Source organism: Hyla sarda, chromosome 7, assembly GCF_029499605.1.
Source record: "Hyla sarda isolate aHylSar1 chromosome 7, aHylSar1.hap1, whole genome shotgun sequence".
NCBI lineage: Eukaryota > Metazoa > Chordata > Amphibia > Anura > Hylidae > Hyla > Hyla sarda.
The window spans coordinates 105,615,735-105,638,829 of NC_079195.1; the positions used below are offsets into that span (position 1 = coordinate 105,615,735).

At 44.0% G+C, this 23,095-nt stretch overlaps 1 protein-coding gene across 2 annotated transcripts in view; it reads right to left on the bottom strand.

The window, feature by feature from the left end:
• Window positions 1-17,006, bottom strand: part of LOC130282257 (hexokinase HKDC1-like) — a 62,991-nt gene extending 45,985 nt beyond the window's left edge. Inside the window, exons 1-2 of one of the 2 annotated variants that reach the window (XM_056530299.1) lie at window positions 16,906-17,006; window positions 11,301-11,385 (exon numbers count right to left, since the gene is read on the bottom strand). Coding sequence is in view for 1 of the 2 variants with exons in the window: in XM_056530298.1 (XP_056386273.1) it covers window positions 4,663-4,725 (63 nt within the window). In the remaining variant the exon portion in view is untranslated. Of the gene's footprint in view, window positions 1-4,662; window positions 4,726-11,300; window positions 11,386-16,905 lie in introns of those variants that run through there. The other variant, XM_056530298.1, reaches the window with a different exon arrangement.
• Between the last annotated feature and the right edge of the window lie 6,089 nt (window positions 17,007-23,095).

Sequence of the window (23,095 nt, forward strand, 5' to 3'; positions counted from 1 at the left end):
GTACTGTAGGGGGCGCTACCAGACACCAGTCAGTGCATACGCTTCAATAATACAGGAGTTTTACCAGTGAATGCCCATTCTGATTGGTCAGTTCATTGACAAGTTGCACAGATCTGGTCTATCTGTAGCATTGTATGTTGAGTCTGTTTTCAACTTACAATGGTCCAGAAAAGACCATTTTATGTTGAAACTATTGTATGTTGAGGTCATTGTAAGTTGAGGGATCACTGTATATCGCAGTGTAGTCACATGTTAAGCATTATAAAGCAATACAGTACACATTACACGTGCTTAGACTTACAATACCCAGACAGGAGTAAACAGACAGAGCAGAGACTACTGCTTTACTACAACCTAATGTCTTAAGCGGGTACTGGGACACTGCACATACATTTATAACCTACAGCTGTGGATATCTAAGTAAATATGTTTGAATTAAAAGCAAAGCATCCTACATTAGCTGTAGTCAGTAAAGTGTTATTCTGACTTTAAACACTTCTCCTCTATTCTGTGATTTCAGATTGCAGGGGGTCTGACCTTTGTGACCCCTTTGATCTTGAATATGGACATGCAAATCGGACCTTGTAATGATTCATTGCCTATTGAGCTGCCAACGATAGTCAGGTGCTGTACCAAGTGTATGCACAACTCTCCACTTCATTCTCAAGATAGCGGGGGTTCCAACAGTGGACCCCGTGATGTGACACTTGTCTATCCTCTGGATAGGGAATAAGTGTTTTACTTGGAATAACCCATTTAAAAAGACTTGTGGCCTATTTAAAAACATCAGGCTTCATCAGATATAAGGAGCTACTGCTCCACAGATTGCTGTGCTTCTTGTTTTTTATTCATACCCCCCTCCACACTCCCGATAGGATAGCTATAGATGTCTTTGGTTTCGTAGCTCAATATACTTAGCGTATAGTCTACTAATCGGGTTCTCAACAGGAACAGGCTCAGATTTATGCCCTACTGAGAGCAGTGGGCCCGTCCCTTTGACAATCCACAGGCTACATTGAAGAGGGCAGTCACCACTGCTGTCAATAAGCTGTGAACCTGAACGATCTCCTTGTTGATAACTAACCAGTGGTAATGGACAGCTGACAGTTTATGCACCTTTAGGTTGGAGGATGGCTAGAATCTGTACATTCTTGCAGTGCACAGTAGTCAGACCTCCAGGGGATATACCATAAGGGCTCATATATTCCGGGTGGGGATTCCATCTGGAGCGAGCTCGAGCAAAACAAGCCAATGCTAGGACCGCTCGGAAATGTGCCATCCCAGTAGCCGTCAATGCATTTCAGATTGCATTCCGCTGAAAGAATGCACATTTCATTCTTTTGACGGTGTCTGGGCTCTTGAATTTCCAAGACAGAAGTTCCGTAGCGTGAATGGTGCATCAGATCCGACTGAAAACAATGGAAGACTAATGCACCGTATTTTCCAAGCAGAATGCTTGGAAAATCAGTGATGTGAATGGGCCTTAAAGGTATCCTGTCAAAATAATAAACAAAAAAAAAACCTTTTTCCTATGTTACTTTGCTACTTTACTTAGCAACCTGCAACTGATTGTAATGCAAATATGTAGTCAGCCAACCTGATGGCAGCAAGACAATGCAAAATGTATAGAGACATAGGCAAAAAAAAAAAAAATAATAATTTTAAATCAGAAATTTTTATTGAACTTTTTGTGGTATACAAACAAACGACAAAACAAAACCACAAACCCCCTACCCCTTCCCCACCCACACAAAACTCCCACCCACCACCCCCAAGTCCCGTGTCCTACCCTCACATAAGAATAAATAGAAAACTTCAAAATAGAAAAATAGTGCAATACCCGTCCATAAGTTGCATAGACATGGTACAGTCAGAACGGAAAAAATTATATTAAATGATCCACAATAATAGAGAAAGGAGGGTCACCACCCTAAGGAGTCTGCAGAACATGCGGATGAGCACACCCATAAGAGGTATAGGCAAAACATTTAACAGTGCATCAGTGCCAAATACTGAGCCCCTATGCACTATTTCTAAACAGAATTTTAGCAGGATTAGATGTTTTTACAAACAGCAAGAGTCATCCAGAGTTAAATTACCATATATACTCGAGTATCAGCCTAGTTTTTCACGCCAGGCCGACCATCTTCTCTGCAGGGGACCGTCCACATTCCGGTGGGGAGAATGAGCTGGTCTGGGCCGTCCATCTTCACCGGGAGGCCCACTTCTCTGCTCCAGGCCGTCCCTGGACTAGTGATGCTGCATTGACCCTGCATATGACGTCAGGGGCGTCCCTGCGAATGAGGTGTATGACGTCAGGGGCGTCCCTGCGCAGAGACATCTGCTATGCACGGACGTCCCTGCGTGGTGAAGTCAATACAGCATCACTAGTCCGAGGATAGCCCGGAGCAGAGAAGAGGGCCTCCCGATAAAGATGGACGGCCCATACCGGCTCACCCTCCCCCTGGAATGCGGACGGTCCCTGCAGTGAAGATGGACTGCCTGTCTCACCCTCCCTGGATGGTCCCTGCAGCTACTAGAGCAACAACGGGGGAGGTAAGAAAACGAAAGGGGGTCTGGATGATGACAGGGGGTCAAATGGACAGGGGGGGTCTGGATGATGGACGGGGGTCATATGGACAGGGGGGGATATTGAAAGGGGGGTCTGGAAGATGACAGGGGGATATGGACAGGGGGTAATATGGACAAGAGGGTCTGGATGGTTACAGGGGTGGGAGGATGATGGATGATGACAGGGGAGGGGGATGATGACAGGGGGGGGGGGAGAATGTATTTCCCACCCTAGGCTTATACTTGAGTCAATAGGTTTTCCTGGGTTTTTGGGGTGAAATTTGGGGCCTCGGCTTATATTCGGAACGGCTAATACTCGAATATATACGGTAATTGATTAAAGGGATATCGTTGTACCAACAGTGTGGTACTATCACGTCAACCTGAACCAAAATCTATACAGTGTTTCCCATTGAAATTCCTGTTAAGCCCAAGTTAGGAAGAATTCAGTCAGCAAAAAATAAAAACAGAGGTCTGGTATTTTTTCAAAAAGGCAAAAAAATGATTGCACAACAACAAAAGTGATGTAACATTTTAGCTGCAGTGCTATCTCAAGCATATATATATGTCTAGAATGTGTAGCGTGTGTCCTACAAGCTTTTATTTTTTTTTATCGGTTTTCTAGAGTAGAGTACAAGTATTATAGATTTTTGTATTTAAAGTTGAATTAATCATGAACTATGTGTACCTGAACTAGCATATTACAAGCTGTCATTTATTAGACTAGGTTCTCACATAGGTCCATCCCTCTCAATTTGACTCTCTCCAGGGCAGTACTAAAATACAGAAGGGAAACAGATATCGAAGCTCATCCCATAGTGTCATATGAAAGCATTTTTGTGTTCTGCAGCATCAATTTTGATTCTGGATAATCTCACAGTTATAGACAAAGAAAAAAAAAAACATATATGCAAATAGCATGTTGCTGTCCAACTGTGGACACCGGAACAGTGCAGGATCAATTGTATCCAGCTCAGGCATAATATATGGCAACCCAGCCTTATTTATCAACCAGGTATCTATGTAACAATGGATATCCCAAAGTACCCACCCCTTAAGATAGCCCCAAAATATCCACAGTTAGCAATCCCTCAACTTACAATGGCCTCAACATACAATAGGTTCAACATACAATGGTCTTTTCTGGACCATTGTAACTTGAAACCAGACTCAACATACAATGCTACAGATAGTCCAGATGTGTGAAATGTGTCACAACTGGAGGAACGGACGAATCAGAATGGGCATTTTACTGGTAAATCACCTCTATTACTGAAGTACATTCACTGAATTCCTGTCTGGTAGCGCCCCCTACAGTACAGGGAGGAACTACAAGTTCTGTACTACTCCTTACCTGTGTCAGGGTTAGCTGCTCCTTTGGACACCAAGTAAGGGCGGCTCCATTTGGGACACTGTGTACTGTATAGGACCCTGAAGAAGCTCCTGTCCTCTACATAAACCATTGTTTCCCAACCAGGGTACCTCCAGCTGTTGCAAATCTACAACTCCCAGCATGCCCGGACAGCCAACGGCTGTCCGGGCATGCTGGAAGTTGTAGTTTTGCAACATATGGAGGCACCCTGGTTGGGAAACACTGACATAGACAGTGATTTACAGCTCCCAGCAGATCTTTCTTACTTTTATATGTACAATCTTGCTTTATCTGTATTAGTTATCTACTTATTTTTCTTTAATCCTCACCTTTTCCTATTTTTTTATGACATTTTGGTGGCTTCAGAACCAATTACCAGGTTTCCATAGAGTTATGGTCTCAACATACGATGGTTTCAACATACAATGGTCGTCCTGGAACCAATTAATATTGCAACTTGAGGGATCACTGTATTTCAATGATAATTTTCTGAAAACACCCAATATCCCGACTGAAGGCATATGGGAGGGTGGAGGATGCATATGAGAACATATATTGGTGATGTTATATTGTACCAATCCAAAGTCTGGCATCAGAGCAAAACTATACAAGCATTTAGTATTTCAGCTCAATGAAAATACAGGTACTGGGTAATCCCAGCCCAATCTTAGTAAGTGATCAATGAGTTAACACGTAAGAAAGGAAATAACATTGCTTACCTTCTTTATCTGATCTTCTTTTAGTTTTGTGAACCAAAACGACACTAAATGTACAGCAAGCATTTTAGACCAATGAATACAAAGTTTAGGTTTAGGAGGAAAAAAGTTCTATTGGAGTTCATATAAAACAAGGGTCCGGTCACGTCCTATTACCAAAGGAGTCAGGACTGAGAAAATGAAGACAAAGGCTGCAGTGATTCACTGTGCTGGTTCAATCATTAACACTCTTTTCTTGGTTTATTGCTAGGACTAGATATTGATTAAGCTAAGTGTAATGAGTCACCGACATTCTTATGGCCCATATACGGCACACAATCGTATGGTGTAATGTTCGTAGGTATACACACAGGATTGTAGAACTTTCAGGACCAGTCCAGGCGAACCAGGAACACAGACCCAGAAGTGGCAGATAAGGAGAGATAGTTGTAGGTGTAGATGCAGGATTTCAGGACTTTCCAAGAAAGCAGGAACATAGACTCAACAAGATAATAACAACAAGAATACTATACGAGTAGTTCAGAGGAGTAGGCAGATTCAGAATTCAGAAACATGCCAGGTCAAAACCCAGAAGACAACTTGAAGGAGGTCCGGACATAGGACTCAGAATCACTTGAGGCAGCCAACACACAAGAACAGAATGTGGACCAGACCAAAACATGGGCTGGGACTGAACAGACACTCTTGCAAGAGCATAGGGCAAAAGGTTGGTCTTAGAAGCAAAACCTGATAAGTAACAAGAGCGAGCAGGAGGATGCCTGGGGGAACATATACAGGATTCACTATTGCCTTGCTAAAGCACAGAAACCAGAGAGCAGCAGAAAAGCGCACAGCTGAGCGCTTAAAGGGGTACTCCAGTGGAAAACTTTTTTTAAATCAACTGGTGCCAGAAAGTTAACCCCTTAAGGACCGGAGGTTTTTCCGTTTTTGCATTTTCGTTTTTTGCTCCTTGCCTTTAAAAAATCATAACTCTTTCAAATTTACACCTAAAAATCCATATGATGGCTTATTTTTTGCGCCACCAATTCTACTTTGTAATGACGTCAGTCATTTTGCCCAAAAATCTATGGTGAAGCGGGAAAAAAAATCATTGTGCGACAAAATTGAAAAAAAAACGCTGTTTTGTAACTTTTGGGGGCTTCCGTTTCTACGTAGTACATTTTTCGGTAAAAATGACACCTCATATGTATTCTGTAGGTCCATACGATTAAAATGATACCCTACTTATATAGGTTTGATTTTGTCGGACTTCTGGAAAAAATCATAACTCCATGCAGGAAAATTAATACGTTTAAAATTGTCATCTTCTGACCCCTATAACTTTTTTATTTTTCCGTGTATGGGGCGGTATGAGGGCTCATTTTTTGCGCCGTGATCTGAAGTTTTTAACGGTACCATTTTTGCATTGATAGGACTTATTGATCACTTTTTATTCATTTTTAAATGATATAAAAAGTGACCAAAAATGCACTATTTTGGACTTTGGAATTTTTTTGCGCGCACGCCATTGACCGAGCGGTTTAATTAATGATATATTTTTATAATTCGGACATTTCCGCACACGGTGATACCACATATGTTTATTTTTATTTTTATTTACACTGTGTTTTTTTTTTTATTGGAAAAGGGGGGTGATTCAAACTTTTAATAGGGGAGGAGTTAAATGATCTTTATTCACTTTTTTTTTCACTTTTTTTTTGCAGTGTTATAGGTCCCATAGGGACCTATAACACTGCACACACTGATCTTCTATGTTGATCACTGGTTTCTCATAAGAAACCAGTGATCAACGATTCTGCCGGATGACTGCTCATGCCTGGATCTCAGGCACTGAGCAGTCATTCGGCGATCGGACAGCGAGGAGGCAGGAAGGGGCCCTCCCGCTGTCCTGTCAGCTGTTCGGGATGCCGCGATTAGCCGCGGCTATCCCGAACAGCCCGACTGAGCTAGCCGGGAACTTTCACTTTCACTTTTAGCCGCGCGGCTCAGCTTTGAGCGCGCGGCTAAAGGGTTAATAGCGCGCGGCGCCGCGATCGGCGCTGCGCGCTATTAGAGGCGGGTCCCGGCTTCACTATGACGCCGGGCCCGCCATGATATGACGCGGGGTTACTGTGTAACCCCGCGTTATATCAGAAGAGCAGGACCAAGGACGTACCGGTACGTCCTTGGTCCTTAAGGGGTTAAACAGATTTGTAAATTACTTCTATTAAAAAATCTTAATCTTTCCAGTACTTTTTGGGGTCAGTATACTACAGAGGAAATGGTTTTCTTTTTGGAACACAGAGCTCTCTGCTAACATCATGACCACAGTGCTCTCTGCTGACATCTCTGTCCATTTTAGGAACTGTCCAGAGCAACATATGTTTGCTATGGGGATTTTTTCCTACTCTGGACAGTTCTTAAAATGGACAGAGGTGTCAGCAGAGAGTACTGTGGTCATGATGTCAGCAGAGAGCTCTGTGTTCCAAAAAAAAAGAAAACTATTTCCTCTGTAGTATTCAGCAGCTAATAAATACTGGAAGGATTAAGATTTTTTTAATAGAAGTAATTTACAAATCTGTTTAACTTTCTGGCACCACTTGATTTAAAAAAAAAAAAAAGTTTTCCACGGGAGTACCCCTTTAACGTCAAGGCTTGGCCACAATGCCTAATTTGTGGCATAAGACAGGATCCATAGACTTACAATGAGTCAGGGAGAGCAGCGAGCTGGGGAGTGAAGCACTCAGCCATGTGCTTCTCCCATCTCTATATAGAAAATCAAAACCTTAGACATGTTTGAGTGCAAGGTCAAAAGCTTTTTTTTAATGTACCTTCATTTTAAGATTGTTATTAGTGCTATTATGTTACTCAATGAACTGCAGAATTGATAATGAATTGTGCAAAATATATATATCTTTGCTTAAATGGGCACTGTCACCAACTTTTTTTTTTGATATGTTGTAGTACTTATGTACTACAACATCTCTCTAATATAGTTAAAAAATGTTATTATTTTTTTTATTAAAATGCTTTAATTTACATTTGAAAACCGGCCACTAGGAGTCTCCCTCCTAGTGGCCGGCTGCAGCCTGGCGTGGCGTCACGCCTGAATTTGGACCGACTGTCAATCATACAGGCGCGAGCGAGCACTGAGAACAGATGCGCGCATTGACTCCTCTACTCCCTGGCCTCGCACGCCAGCCCCGCCTCGCGGCATCCAGTCGCTGCTGCCGGTATCCACCTCACACCGGACTGTCCTGCACTTTGGTACGGGGGAGACCAGGTTGCACGGCGTTGCTCGGGTAGCGGTGTTCGTGGGTGGGAGGAGTTTGGGTTTCGGGTTGCGCCACGGTCATAGAAAGATATTGTTTTTAATACAGGGTGCCTCCAGCTGTTTCACCACTGCAACTCCCAGCATGCCCTGACAGCCAATATATGTCAGGGCAAGCTGGGAGTTGTAGTGGTGAAACAGCTGGAGGCACCCTGTGTAGAAGAACTAAGGGCGGAAGTGTCGGCCCCAGCAGGCATCAGTGACGGCAAATTTTTCACCGCAGTGCAACCTCCTAGCGGGAAACTCACCGTAACCCCCCGCCAGTGTGAATGTACCCTAAAAACACTACACTACACTAACACATAATAAAGGGTAAAACACTACATATACACCCTCTTACACTGTCCCCCCCTCCCCCAATAAAAATGAAAAACGTACCGTACGGCAGTGTTTCAAAATCTGAGCCTCCAGCTGTTGCAAAACAACAACTCCCAGCATTTCCGGACAGCCACTGACTGTCCAGGCATGCTGGGAGTTTAGCAACAGCTGGAGGCACCATGTTTGGGAATCACTGGTGTAGAATACCCTTATGTCCACCCTTATGCAATCCCTAATTTAGTCCTCAAATGCGCATGGCGCTCTCTCACTTCAGAGTCCTGTCGTATTTCAAGGAAATAGTTTAGGGCCACATATGGGGTATTTCCGGGAGAAATTGCACTACAAATTTTGGGGGTCTTTTTCTCCTTTTACCCCCTATGAAAAGGAAAAGTTGGGGGCTACACCAGCCTGTCAAAAAAATAAAAAAATATTTACATTAACATGCTGGTGTTGCCCCATATTTTTTCTTTTCACAAGCAGTAAAAGGAAAAAAAGACCCCCAAAATTTGTAACGCAACTTCTCCTGAGTACGGAAATACCCCATATGTGTGCATAAAATTCTCTGCGGAAGCACAACAAGGCTCAGGAGTGAGAGTGCACTATGTACATTTGAGGCCTAAATTGGTGATTTGCACAGGGGTGGGTGATTTTACTGCGGTTCTGACATAAACGCAAAAAAATAAATACCCACGTGACCCCCTTTTGGAAACTACACCCCTCACAGAATGTAACAAGGGGTATATTGAGCCTTAACACCCCACAGGTGTTTGACGAATTTCCGTTAAAGTTGGATGTGAAAATAAAGAAAAAAAATAAATTTCACTAAAATGCTGGTGTTACTGTTAATTTTTCTTTTTCACAAGGGAAAATAGGAAAAAAAGCCCCCCAAAATTTGTAACCCCATTTCTTCTGAGTAAGAACATACCCCATATGTGGATGTAAAGTGCTCTGCTGGTGCACTACAATGCTCAGAAGAGAAGGAGCGCCATTGGGCTTTTGGAGAGAAAATTTGTCTGGAATTGGAGGCCACATGTGTTTACAAATCCCCATAGTGCCAGAACAATGGACCCCCCATGTGACCCAATTTTGTAAACTACACCCCTCACATAATGTAATAAGGGATGCAGTGAGCATTTACACCCCCACAAAAAGTCGTCAAACACCTGTGAGGTGTTAAGGCTCACTGTACCCCTTGTTACGTTCCTTGAGGGGTGTTTCCAAAATAGTATGCCATGTGTTTGTTTTTTTTTTTTGTTTTGTTTTTTTGCTGTTCTGGCACCATAGGGGCTTCCTAAATGCGACATGCCCCCCAAAAACCATTTCAGCAAAATTTGCTTTCCAAAAGCATTTTACGTCCTAACATGGGGTGTTTCCATACTCAGAAGAGATGGGGTTACAAATTTTGGGAGGGCATTTTCTCCCATTACCCTTTGTGAAAATGGTAAATTTGGGAAAAAAGTTGCACTTTAGTGGAAAAAAATGTTTTTTCATTTACATATCCGACTTTAACGAAAAGTCGTCAAACACCTGTGGGGTGTTAAGGCTCACTGGACCTCTTGTTACGTGCCTTGAGGGGTGTAGTTTCCAAAATGGTATGCCATGTGGGGGTTTTTCTGCTGTTCTGGCACCATAGGGGCTTCCTAAATGTGACATGCCCCCCAAAAACCATTTCAGCAAAATTCACTCTCCAAAATCCCATTGTTACTCCTTCCCTTCTGAGCCCTCTACTGCGTCCGCCGAACACTTGACATACACATGAGCAGGGCCGGATTAAGAGCATCATGGGCCTGGTGCTGAAGATTTTGATGGGCCTTTTTATCGGAATATATAAAATGAAAATGCAACACAAAGTAATTTTTCTTAACACAAATAAAGCGCATCTGTCACATGTTTTATGCACATTACCAGGATAGCTGAATATATGTTAGTGTCCAGAGGAAAAATTGCTGAGTTAACCATAGCAACCAATCAGATCGCTTCTTTCATTTTCCAGAGGCTTTTTCAAAAATGAAAGAAGTGATCTGATTGGTTGCTATGGGCTTTTATACTGGAAGAAAGGAGATTTTGTCTAAGGCAAAGGAAAGGGTTTTTTACACTAAGAACAATAAGGATGTGGAATCCTCTGCCTGCAGATATGATCTTATTAGAGTCTGTAAAGACGTTTAAACAGCAACTGGATGAATATTTGCAAAAACATAACATTAAGGGATATAGGCCCTGATTTTTTTAGCATGTTGTGATGCCCGTGCTGAATGCCCACAGAATGGGAAAGTGCTAAAAAAGTTTTTACCATTTAAAATTACAGCTCCCAGTATGACCTTAAGTATGTGGTAAGGCTATGCTAGGAGTTGTTGTTTCACCCCTCATTACTGCAGAACTTACTAGTGACTCCAGCTCTGATAGGACATAGTGAAGAGAATACACAATGATATCAGTGATTACAGGTGACGTCTGCTCTATAGTGAGGAGAATACACAATGATATCAGTGACTACAGGTGACGTCTTCTCTATAGTGAGGAGAATACACAATGATATCAGTGACTACAGGTGACGTCTTCTCTATAGTGAAGAGAATACACAATGATATCAGTGATTACAGGTGACGTCTGCTCTATAGTGAGGAGAATACACAATGATATCAGTGACTACAGGTGACGTCTTCTCTATAGTGAGGAGGATACACAATGATATCAGTGACTACAGGTGACGTCTTCTCTATAGTGAGGAGGATACACAATGATATCAGTGACTACAGGTGACGTCTTCTCTACAGTGAGGAGAATACACAATGATATCAGTGATTACAGGTGACGTCTGCTCTATAGTGAAGAGAATACACAATGATATCAGTGATTACAGGTGACGTCTTCTCTATAGTGAGGAGAATACACAATGAAATAAGTGACTACAGGTGACGTCTTCTCTATAGTGAAGAGAATACACAATAAAATCTGTTACTACAGGTGACGTCTTCTCTATAGTCTTTTCTTATCTAATTTAGATGGTACATACCGCCAGGACTTGTTTCAGCTAAATGTTCACTCAGCAGAACTTGATGCCCACACGTCTCCTCACTATGTCAGCGGATTCTGATCCTCTATATGAAAACAATAATTATTATAATACTGCCAAACACCATATCCTTTGAATATAATACTGGCACACACTGTACCCTCTGAATATGATACTACTACACATTGTACCCTCTGAATATAATACCGCCACACACCGTAACCTCTGAATATATTACTACTACACACAGAACCCTCTGAATATATTACTACAACACACTGAACCCTTTGAATATAATACTACCACATACTGTGCTCTCTGAATATAACCTTGCCATGCACCCTCTGAATACAATACCGTAATTATGTGGCCCATAAAAACCATACTACCCCAAAATTCCTTATAATATACACTATGGCCAACATGTATAATTGTCTTTAGACTGTTTTTTTGTGTCTAAAAATGGTGCAAAAAAGGCGCAAGCAGGGTTTATTTGTTCCTTTTTTGCGCTTGAGTTGTAATTCACTGATTTTGGCAATACACATAATATGGACGGGTTTTATGCACTGCACCTTTTTGTGAAAAGGCACAAAAAATGCGCAAAACCACTGAAAAGTCTCTAAAATTACACCAGCCCAGACTTAGCTTTTTGGTGTATGTGAAGAGTGAAATTTTAGAAAATGTGACCTGCACAAAATTTATCAAATGCTCTGCTACCTTTTAATAATTTTGGTGCTCCTACACATTACAGCATTAAAAATGCTTCTCTTACACCTACAATAATAAATGCCGGCCCATACCTCTGAAATGCAAAACACTCTGTGCCCCTCATGTATGGTAATAATGCCCCATCCTGTGCCCCCACATATAATAATGATAACCCGTCCTGTTCCCCCCACATAATAATAATGCCCTTTGTCCTGTACCCCTTGCATATAATGCACCCTGGCATGTTCCCCTCACATATAATGCCCCCTGTCCTGCCTCCTCAGGGGGCATTATATGTGAGGGGCACAGGACATAGGGCATTATATGTGGGGGGCACAGGACAGCACATGGGGCATTATGTATAAGGGGCACATGTCAGGGGGCATTATATGTGAGGGGCACAGGACATGGGGCATTATATATGAGGGGCACATTTCAGGGGGCATATGTGGGGGGGCACAGGACAGCCCCCCCCCCCGTCATGTGCCCATATAATGCACATATAATGCCCCCTGACATATGTCCCTGACTTATAGTGCCCCCTGTCCTGTGCCCCTAAAATATAATGCCCCCTGAGGGGGCAGGACAGGGGGCATTATATGTGAGGGGCACAGGACATGGGGCATTATGTATAAGGGGCACATGTCAGGGGGCATTATATGTGAGGGGCACAGGACATGGGGCATTATATAAGAGGGGCACATTTCAGGGGGCATTATATGTGAGGGGCACAGGACATGGGGCATTATATATGAGGAGCACAGGACAGGGGGTATTATAAGTAAGCGGCAAATGTCAGGGGGGCATTATATGTGCATTATATTGGCACATGACAGGGGGGCCCCTGTCATGTGCCCCCACATATAATGCCCCCCTGTCATTTGCCCCCCACATATAATGCCCCCTGACATGTGCCCCTCATATATAATGCCCCCTGGACATGGGGTATTATATATCAGGGGCATTATATATGAGGGGCACAGGACATGGGGCATTATATATGAGGGGCACATGTCAGGGGGCATTATATGTGAGGAGCAAATGACAGGGGGGCATTATATGTGGGGGCACATGACGGGGGCATTATATGTGAGGGGCACAGGACAGGGGGTATTATAAGTAAGCTGCAAATGTCAGGGGGGCATTATATGTGCATTATATTGGCACATGACAGGGGGGACCCTGTCATGTGCCCCCACATATAATGCCCCCCTGTCACTTGCCCCCCACATATAATGCCACCTGACATGTGTCCCTCACATATAATGCCCCCTGGACATGGGGTACTATATATGAGGGGCATTATATATGAGGGGCACAGGACATGGGGTATTATAAATGAGGGGCATTATATATGAGGGGCACAGGACATGAGGTATTATATATGAGGGGCACATGACAGGGGGGCATTATATGGACACATGACAGGGGGGGGGTCCTGTCATGTGCCCCCACATATAATGTCCCCCTGTCATGTGCCCCTTATATATAATACCCCATGTCCTGTGCCCCTCACATATAATGCCCCCCTGACATGTGCCCCTCACATATAATGCCCCTGAGGGGGCAGGACAGCCAGGGGCATTATATGTGAGGGGCACATGTCAGGGGGGCATTATATGTGAGGGGCACATGTCAGGGGGGCATTATATGTGAGGGGCACAGGACATGGGGTATTATATATGAGGGGCACATGACTGGGGGGCATTATTTGGGCACATGACACCCCGTCATGTGCCCCCACATATAATGTCCCCCTCATATATAATAAACCATGTCTTGCAACCTATAATGCGGTTGCTGCCCCCCTGACATGTTAAATTGTGCCCCTCACAGTGCCTTACATTATAAATGGCCCCAAGGGCTGTCACCTTTCTCTCCAGGACCCGGTGACTCAGACTGACATGCTGCGGCGGCTGCTGCTCAGTCCTTGTGTCAGTGGGAGCCGCGGGGACATGACTTCCGGGCGCCGCCGTGAAGTGGATGACGTCACCGCAGCTCTCACTGACAGCTGCCGCAGCGCGTGTGACCGGCGGAGGTGACGACGGCCCGGGTGTTGTGAGATAGTGAGGAGCGGGGGGGCGCGTTAGGTGTTAGGTGTCGGCGTTAGGTGTTGGCGGCAGAACGGGAGGCGGGTATTATAAATGAGGGGCATTATATATGAGGGGCACAGGACATGAGGTATTATATATGAGGGGCACATGACAGGGGGGCATTATATGGACACATGACAGGGGGGGGGTCCTGTCATGTGCCCCCACATATAATGTCCCCCTGTCATGTGCCCCTTATATATAATACCCCATGTCCTGTGCCCCTCACATATAATGCCCCCCTGACATGTGCCCCTCACATATAATGCCCCTGAGGGGGCAGGACAGCCAGGGGCATTATATGTGAGGTGCACATGTCAGGGGGGCATTATATGTGAGGGGCACATGTCAGGGGGGCATTATATGTGAGGGGCACAGGACATGGGGTATTATATATGAGGGGCACATGACTGGGGGGCATTATTTGGGCACATGACACCCCCTGTCATGTGCCCCCACATATAATGTCCCCCTCATATATAATAAACCATGTCTTGCAACCTATAATGCGGTTGCTGCCCCCCTGACATGTTAAATTGTGCCCCTCACAGTGCCTTACATTATAAATGGCCCCAAGGGCTGTCACCTTTCTCTCCAGGACCCGGTGACTCAGACTGACATGCTGCGGCGGCTGCTGCTCAGTCCTTGTGTCAGTGGGAGCCGCGGGGACATGACTTCCGGGCGCCGCCGTGAAGTGGATGACGTCACCGCAGCTCTCACTGACAGCTGCCGCAGCGCGTGTGACCGGCGGAGGTGACGACGGCCCGGGTGTTGTGAGATAGTGAGGAGCGGGGGGGCGCGTTAGGTGTTAGGTGTCGGCGTTAGGTGTTGGCGGCAGAACGGGAGGCGGGTCACCTGTCCGGGCGGCCTATGCGGGCCGCCTGTGCAGGCCACTGGGCCTATTTTAATGTAAGGGCCTGGAGCGGCAGCTCCATCCGCCCCTACATTAATCCGGCCCTGCACATGAGGTATTTCCTTACCCAAGATAAATTGGGTTACAAATATTGGGGGGCTTTTTCTCCTATTACCCCTTGTGAAAATTCAAAAACTGGGTCTGTAACCTAACATTTTTGAATTTTTCACCAAGAAATTATGCAAGTATCGACAAAAATTTACCACTAACATAAAGTAGAATATGTCACGAAAAAAAAAAAAAAAAAACTATCTCGGAATCAGAATGAAAAGTAAAAGCATCCCAGAGTTCTTAATGCTTAAAGTGACAGTGGTCAGATGTGAAAAAACGCTCAGGTCCTTAAGGTGAAAATGGTCTTGGTCCTTAAGGGGTTTTAAAAAAAAAAAATAAAAAATAAAAAAAAAATAAAAAAAAAAGGGGGACTCTGCAGCAATGGAGTTTCCAAGTGGAATTTTTCCCCAAATTCCGCCATGTGCTCCTACTAGGATTGAATTCTGGATCAGATTATCTTTAAACAGATGGTAGACTGCTGGTGTCACCAAAAGGTGAACATAATGACCAGTCATGGAAGTGCCAAGGTAGAATGATTCTGCTCCCTGTACATGAGAGAGGCCACGGGCTCTGAATACAGCCTCCATACCATGGAACTTCCATCAGATCTATATATTTCTGCCCATTCCAGTGATACCAAAGGTCTTCTAAATGATCACAGGGGATCAGAGCTCACCTGCAGTGTTTCTCAAGCGCGGTCCTCAAGTACCCCCAACAGGTCATGTTTTCAGGATTTCCAGTCTTTCACATGTGATATAATTATGGTCAGTGAATCAGGCATCACCACAGTTATATCACCTGTGAAAGACTAAAGAAAATCCTGAAAACATGACCTGTTGGGAGGACTTGAGGACCACACTTGAGAGACACTGAGCTAGAGCAACCATGGCCAAAAGGACCTACTTTTTGCCCAGCGATTACAGACCTGTTACCCACATGGGAACATTGTTATGTTCTAGACCAACTCTATTAAGCCACATTTAAACTTCTTCTTTCTTTAGATTTCTAGCCTTTGTGATGTCCCAGTACGGGATAGTTCCGTACAGTACATAGGCCCTGTCAGGTTAAGTCCCTCTGTGCCGTAGGGGCTCTCCTGTAAGGTCTCCCTCATTGTGTTATCTGTATATTTGTCACATGGTTGTTACCCAGGTAGCACCAGCTAACCAGGTGACCTGCAGCTTGACCTATGGGCTCCTTGCTCAGCCACGCCTTTATAAGGAAGGGAGGAGCTTCAATCTGTCTATTTTGCTCTCATCACTCCTGCTGAGCTACAGTAAAGACCGGACGTCTCAGAGCCAGTGTCCAGCACATCTGGGGGCCTCAAGCCTAACCAGCAGCCACATGTCAGTAAGTCAAGTCGTCTGTGTCTGCTGTCACTACCTACAGTCAAGTCAAGTCTATAGTCAAGTCAATTATAGTCAGCGTGGCTGAGTTGAAGTCTGCCCAAACACTGCAAGTACCAGCAAGTTGCAAGGTCCCCTCTGTGTTACTGGCCACCTCTTTGGGATCCTGGCCTAGCTGTAAAGACTGTTACAACCTGTGTACCTCAGTAAAGCTACCGTTAACCCTAACCTGGCCTTGGACTATTATTACCCTGCCTAACCTAGGGATAGCGGAGCTACCTTCGGGTGGTTACTTAGTGAAAACCATGCCCTGGTGTCATGAACATTTAGGGGTTAATAACATCTGCCCCTGGGCTATAACATCTGCTCCATACACCATCACCTTCACCCCCCCGTAGCGCACCACACCTTTATGCTACAAGGTCTACTTTCTTGTGGCCATAACCTTTACTAAGTGCATTAGTGAGATTTAGAATTTAGCAGCCATTGACTCTTACCTCATTTATATTCAAGACATAGTTCTCTTGAGAACTTTAACCCCATTCACTTCTAAGGAGCTTTTCAACAACATTAGGCAGGAGGTTGAATTACCGGTTTTACCTGACCCCTGTACAGAAGAGAAGATACCTCACTTGTTGCGGGCTGAGCCCTAAACACCTATGTGGAATGCACCAGAGAAAAACAAAATATCCATATGGATATACCTTTTGTAAAAAAAAAAAAAAAAAAATGCAATACATTACAATCCTAGAGATACATATACACACAAAATGAAACATTACAGAAATATACACTAAAAATAAAATGAGTGAAATATGGCAGAGACAAAAGGCAGAAAGAGCTTTATTTCAACAGTTGTCCAGCAATCTTTTATAAATAGAGTATAGCATATAAAGGTGGGCGAGCCAGGCTGAACCACAACTGATAAGAAAACACTCAACCAGAACAGTGTCTACTGAATGAGCAGAAAATAATGTTTCAGACCATCAGACTACTTTTAGTATTAGACGAAGATTATTGAACTGCACATTTATTGAGGAAAAAAGATGTCCAGCTCTACCTGGCCGTATATATGAAAAAAACAACTGCCCCTTTAGCTGCAAGATAACTAATTCATGAAATTCACAATAAGATTCAATTTTACTAGCCAAAATCTTAACATCGCTTGTAAAAAACATGTCTGGCAACATGAAGCAAGCTAGACAGCCTCACAATACAGCACATGATGCAGTACTCTACACATGCCAAACATACAAGTAAATAAAAGAAAAATCGGAAAGGGTTACAAAGCCATTGCCAAGGCTCTGGGACTCTAGTGAATCATTCCCAAATAGAGATTCCTTTTCAGGAGTGGCTGGCCTACAAAAACATCACCATGAGTACACTGCCGACTCCTCTACGAAATAAAACAAACAAACAAAACTAAAAACTATTAATCTAAACAAGTGCAGGCTTTTTTCCCCCTCAGTTAAGGTCAATGTATACAGCTGACTGTTCACAATAAAAAAATACCTTGTGTAAAAAATGGAAAAGCTGCAAAGGCACAAGGCACTGCTGACCAAAAACAACACAAATTCTCATCTCACATTTATGAACACACATCTGCGTTGATCAAAGGTGATACTTTTTGGATGACAAAAGGTCCTGTTAATGCCACATTCCACAATAAGGTCAAAAGCAATGGTTAAGGCTGCAGTCATACAAGCCTTTGGGAGATCTGTTTTTGGTGAATTAAAGCAGAAAGGAAAATACTGCTTTAAATAAAGGTTTGGTAATACAGGGGTTGGAATAATTATTGAACACTATTTTTCTAACAAAATTTCCAAATGTGCTATTGACTTGAAATTTGCACCAAATGTTGGTAGCAACCCAAGCATTCCATACATACAAAGAAACCAAAACACATAAGCTCAGTAATTAACCACTTCCCTTGTCCCCTGGGCCTTAACACACCGCGACATGCCTGTACGCCCTTAAGTGTTAAATATTTTGAAGCAAGCGCAGGCGCTGCACTTGCTTTAAAACAGTATCACTGGTAATGATTAGAGATGAGCGAATTTTTGAAAAATTCGATTCAGCCGATTCACAGAATTTTCCGGAATTTTTTTTTGGCTACAGAGAGCTTCAATAGGGGTGTAGAACACTTTGCCTTATTGTAACAGGTATAGGGAGTGTGTTGTGTTAGTGAAATAATACTGTAATTCAGTATGCCATGCAGATTACAGGCATCGCTATTAGAATCACTGCCGCAGAGCGTCTGGATGTGGCAGCAGGGTTGGGAGACCATATGGAATCACAATTGAAGAGATTTAAGAGATTATTTTATGTAATTTTTATTTAATTTTATTTGAATTTATTAAAAAATGTAAAATCCTTTTTTGAGGACCCATTTCTGGTGCGCATCGAGCTGGCGGTCCTCCGTGAGGCAAGATACCACCTGTTCCAGCCCCTGCCTCTCAGCAACCCTGCCCCCCATTGATTGATTAATCACAATTGAAATGATTAAAGATATTTTGTAAAATTTAAATTGAAGATTATATATAGATTAAAATTTTAAGTTTAATTAAATGTGCGGACAGCATGAGGAGGCCATATGGTGGCACAATGACACAGCCTGGAGGTGGCAGCAGCATCAGGAGAGCATAATCTGGCAGAATGACACAGCCTGGAATTGGCAGCAGCAAAAGGGGACCATATAGCGGCAGAATGACCCAGCCTGGAGGTGGCAACAGCCTGAAGAGGCCATAAGGCTTCACAATTGAAAATATTAAAGATATATTTTTTTTTATTTAAAATGAAGATTTCAAATAGATGAACCTAAAACATTTAATTTAATGTGCCAGCAGCATGAGGAAACCACATGGCAGCACAATGACACAGTCTGGAGGTGGCAGCAGCAGGAGGAAACCATAATGTGGCAGAATGATGCTGCCTGGAGGTGGCAACAGCCTGACAAGACCACAGGGCCTCACAATTGAAAAGATTAAATATATTTTTTAAATTTAAATTTAAAATAGATTAAGATAAAAAATGTCATTTAATGTGCCAGCAGCATGAGGAGGCCACATGGCCACGGTGTGTCTGGGTCCTCTGTCTCATTACCCTGCAGCTCCACAGCCTGCTCCTCCTGTCAGATGACTATAAAAACCACCCATTTTGCAAAACCTTTCCTGTGCTCCACTGTCCCCCTCCTCCTCCAGTTCAGCCCCCACAGGGCACATGTGGCAGCAAGATGTAGTCAAGATGACGTCTCTAGTGCCATGACCAGCTATCATTTCCAACACGTGTTTTAGTAAATGAAGCAATGGAATGACGTCATTCATCCCGTAATCCTGGTGACTAATAATGTGGCTTCCTCAAAGGGCCTGAGCAAACGGCAGGTGTAACGTATGAGCTGCCACTGGTTGACATTAAATTTACACAGGGGAGTCCCCCTATCCGCTTGTATCATCAAGAAATCGGTAATGGTTTTTCTCTGTTCGTATAGTCGGTCCAACATATGAAGGGTAGAATTCAAATGCGTTGAAATTTCGCAAATCAGCCTATGTTGGGGTATACCGTTTTGACGCTGCAGCTCAAGGAGGGTGTTCTTTGCGGTGTAAGAGTGGCTGAAGTGCATGCAAAGTTTCCTTCCCATTGCAGATGGGGGAATACTTTAGGAACCGCTTGACAACCAGATTGAACACGTGTGCCATGCAGGGGGAATATGCTTCCTTGAAGCGGCGCAGACAAGATGTTCTTCCTGTTGTCGGTCACCATGGTTCCCATTACCAGTTTTCGTGGAGTAAGCCATGATTCAATTTCTTGATGAATAACTTAGCAGTTCCTCCCCTGTGTGACTCTGTTCGCCAAGGCAAACCATGTGAAGAACAGCGTGACACCGCCGTGCCCTGCACACATGGTATGCTGGAGGGGCACTGAGACTTGTCCGTGCAGTGGAGGCTGAGGACACGGTGGAGGATGAGGAGGTGGAGTTGCACACTGTCGCAGGACCAATGGCCTGAGAGCGTGGAGGCGGAAGCGGCGTGACCTGTCCAAGTTGCTGTGCAGGAACCACATTCACCCAGTGGGCCGTAAAGGACATGTATTGTCCCTGACCTTAGTTACAGCTCCACACGTGAGCGCTGCGGTGTACTTTGGTAGAGTGGGGTGGTGGGTGTTAATATCAGTACCCGGTAACGAAGGTGGGTAAAAGAAGGAGAACTTGGCATCAGGCGGGTGGCAGGATCAGAATAGTAGCTGAGGCAGGAAGAAGAAAACGGTCTCTTTTGTCAAAGTGTTGGTGTGCACAAGTAAGTATTGAGTATATGCATTATGTAAAACTTAACTTTTAATATTCTTAGGATAAACTATATGGACCCAAAAATTTTTTTTTTTAAATCTAACAAAAGGAAAAGTGTGCAAAAAGCACCATGTTCCACCTACACCACCAAGTATTGATGTGATGCAAAGATCTCTAAAAGGTGGAAGGGAACAACGTATGGTACATTGTAACAGGTGGGGGTAAAATCTTCCCCTGGGAAATGGTAGTGTTTTTAGGTAGAAATAGGGAGAGGTTCCTGTGTGGGGCCGCCCTTTTTAGGACGAGTAACACTTGCCTGTCCATCTTCACCAGGTGGACCTCTTCTCCGCGCCCGGAATAATGATGTTGCCTTGACGACGACACACAGGGACGCAACGTCCCTGTGCATAGTCGTCAAGGCAACGTCATTATTCCGGGGCCGGGCATGAAGCGCGGAGAAGAGGCCCACCCGATGAAGATGGACAGCCCGGAACGACTATCCCTTCCCACCGGACGGTCCTGCAGCACAGATGACCCGGACCAGCTCACCCGAACGTCCCGCCGAGCGGAGGAGAGTACAAAACTAAAGGGGGGAGGGGGTGGCTGGATGATGACGAAGGCCCGGGCAGTGGTCTTCAACCTGCGGACCTCCAGATGTTTCAAAACTACAACTCCCAGCATGCCCGGACAGCCATCGGGAGTTGTAGTTTTGAAACATCTGGAGGTCCACAGGTTGAAGACCACTGAGGGCAGAGCGTTCACTCGAGTATAAGCCGAGGGGGGTGTTTTCAGCACGAAAAATCGTGCTGAAAAACCCGGCTTATACTCGAGTATATACGGTACACCACGTAGGTGTACCTACAGTTTACACTTATGAAAGCTGGACAATACGCTCAGCTTAAAACTGTATAAGGCTACAGAAACAAGGGTGTAGCTTTGGCTGGCCTTTCACAACTAGGCCAAAATTAATTTTTCAGGAAAAAAAAACTACACCACGTAGGTGTATGTACAGTTTAAACTTATAAGAGGAGGACCTTGTCTCCACTACAAACTATATAAAGCTAAAGAAACAAGGGTGTAGCTTTGGCTGGCCTTTCACAATAACTAGGCAAAAATTTGTTTTTCAGGAAGGAAAAAAAAAAAAACACCTACACCAGCTATAGGAAGCTGCAATACGCAACCTGTATTAGGCACTGTAATCAGGTGATTATGGCTTTTCGTGCTCACCCTAACTGACCCGTTAGCTTTACAGTTGTTGTACAACCAAGTGCAGCAGTACAGAATCGCTGTACAGTACAGTATTATTTGGCACTAATAGCAGATGACAATGGCTTTTACTGCTCTGCCTAACTTGCCCCTTTAAGCTTTAGAGTTGCTGTACACCCCACAGCAGCAGTGGAGTCGCTGTGTATTACACCCAAAAGTGTACTTTCTGTCAGTGATTTTAGGAAGTGATTTGGGTTTGTGGTGAATCGCTGCTGTAAAGCTGTTTTTCTGTGCAACGCACACAATGCTCTCTCTCTCCCTGGAATGAAACACCCTCTTGGAAATAAAACGCTGAAGTGACTGGCCGCAAGATGGCTGCCGATTATATAGGGCTGTGACATCACAGGGCTGGCTGCTGATAGGCTGCATGCCTACCCGCCTTGCCGCCTTCCCAGAGTTCCTTGCCCCATGTCCGCACATGTGGATCTGCCATTTTGGATGCCCTGGAGCCTGGACCGCACTAAATGGAGTTTAATGAAGCAATTTGTGCAATGGAATCACAGCAATATTCAGATTTCGTTGTGAAGCAAATTTTTCCGGAAATTCGTAACGAATTCGGATTAGTCAGATTCGATTCGCTCATCCCTAGTAATGATGTCTAACCCTTTAGACGCCGTGATCAATGCTAATCATGGTGTCTAAAGTAAAAGTTGCCAGTTTGCTCAGTGGAGCTTATTGTACCCCTTTCAACCTGACTGCGAGGTTATAATAAGCTAAAATGGTGGAGGGTCCTCATGCCTGCGGCCAACTCATGGGATTAGCTAGGCTGTATCAGTGGATGGCTGATTACACTGTGTAATGCTATGCCATAGGCAAAGCATAATACAGTGAATGCAATCTAAAGATTGTACATAAAAGTCCCCTATGGGGACTTAAAAGGGGTAAAATAAAATAAAGTCTATAAATTTATATAAAACCCCTTCCGTAATAAAAAAAAATAAAATCACCCTTATTTTCCCATTTTACAAACAAAAAAAATCTACATATTTGGTATCACGGCGTGCGTAAATGTCCAAACCAATAACGATATAAATATTTATGAAACGTAAAAAAAAAATACCAAAACTACAGATCAGGGTGCAAAAAATTAGCCCTTATACATCCGTGTATATGGAAAAATAAAAAAAAGTTATAGGGGT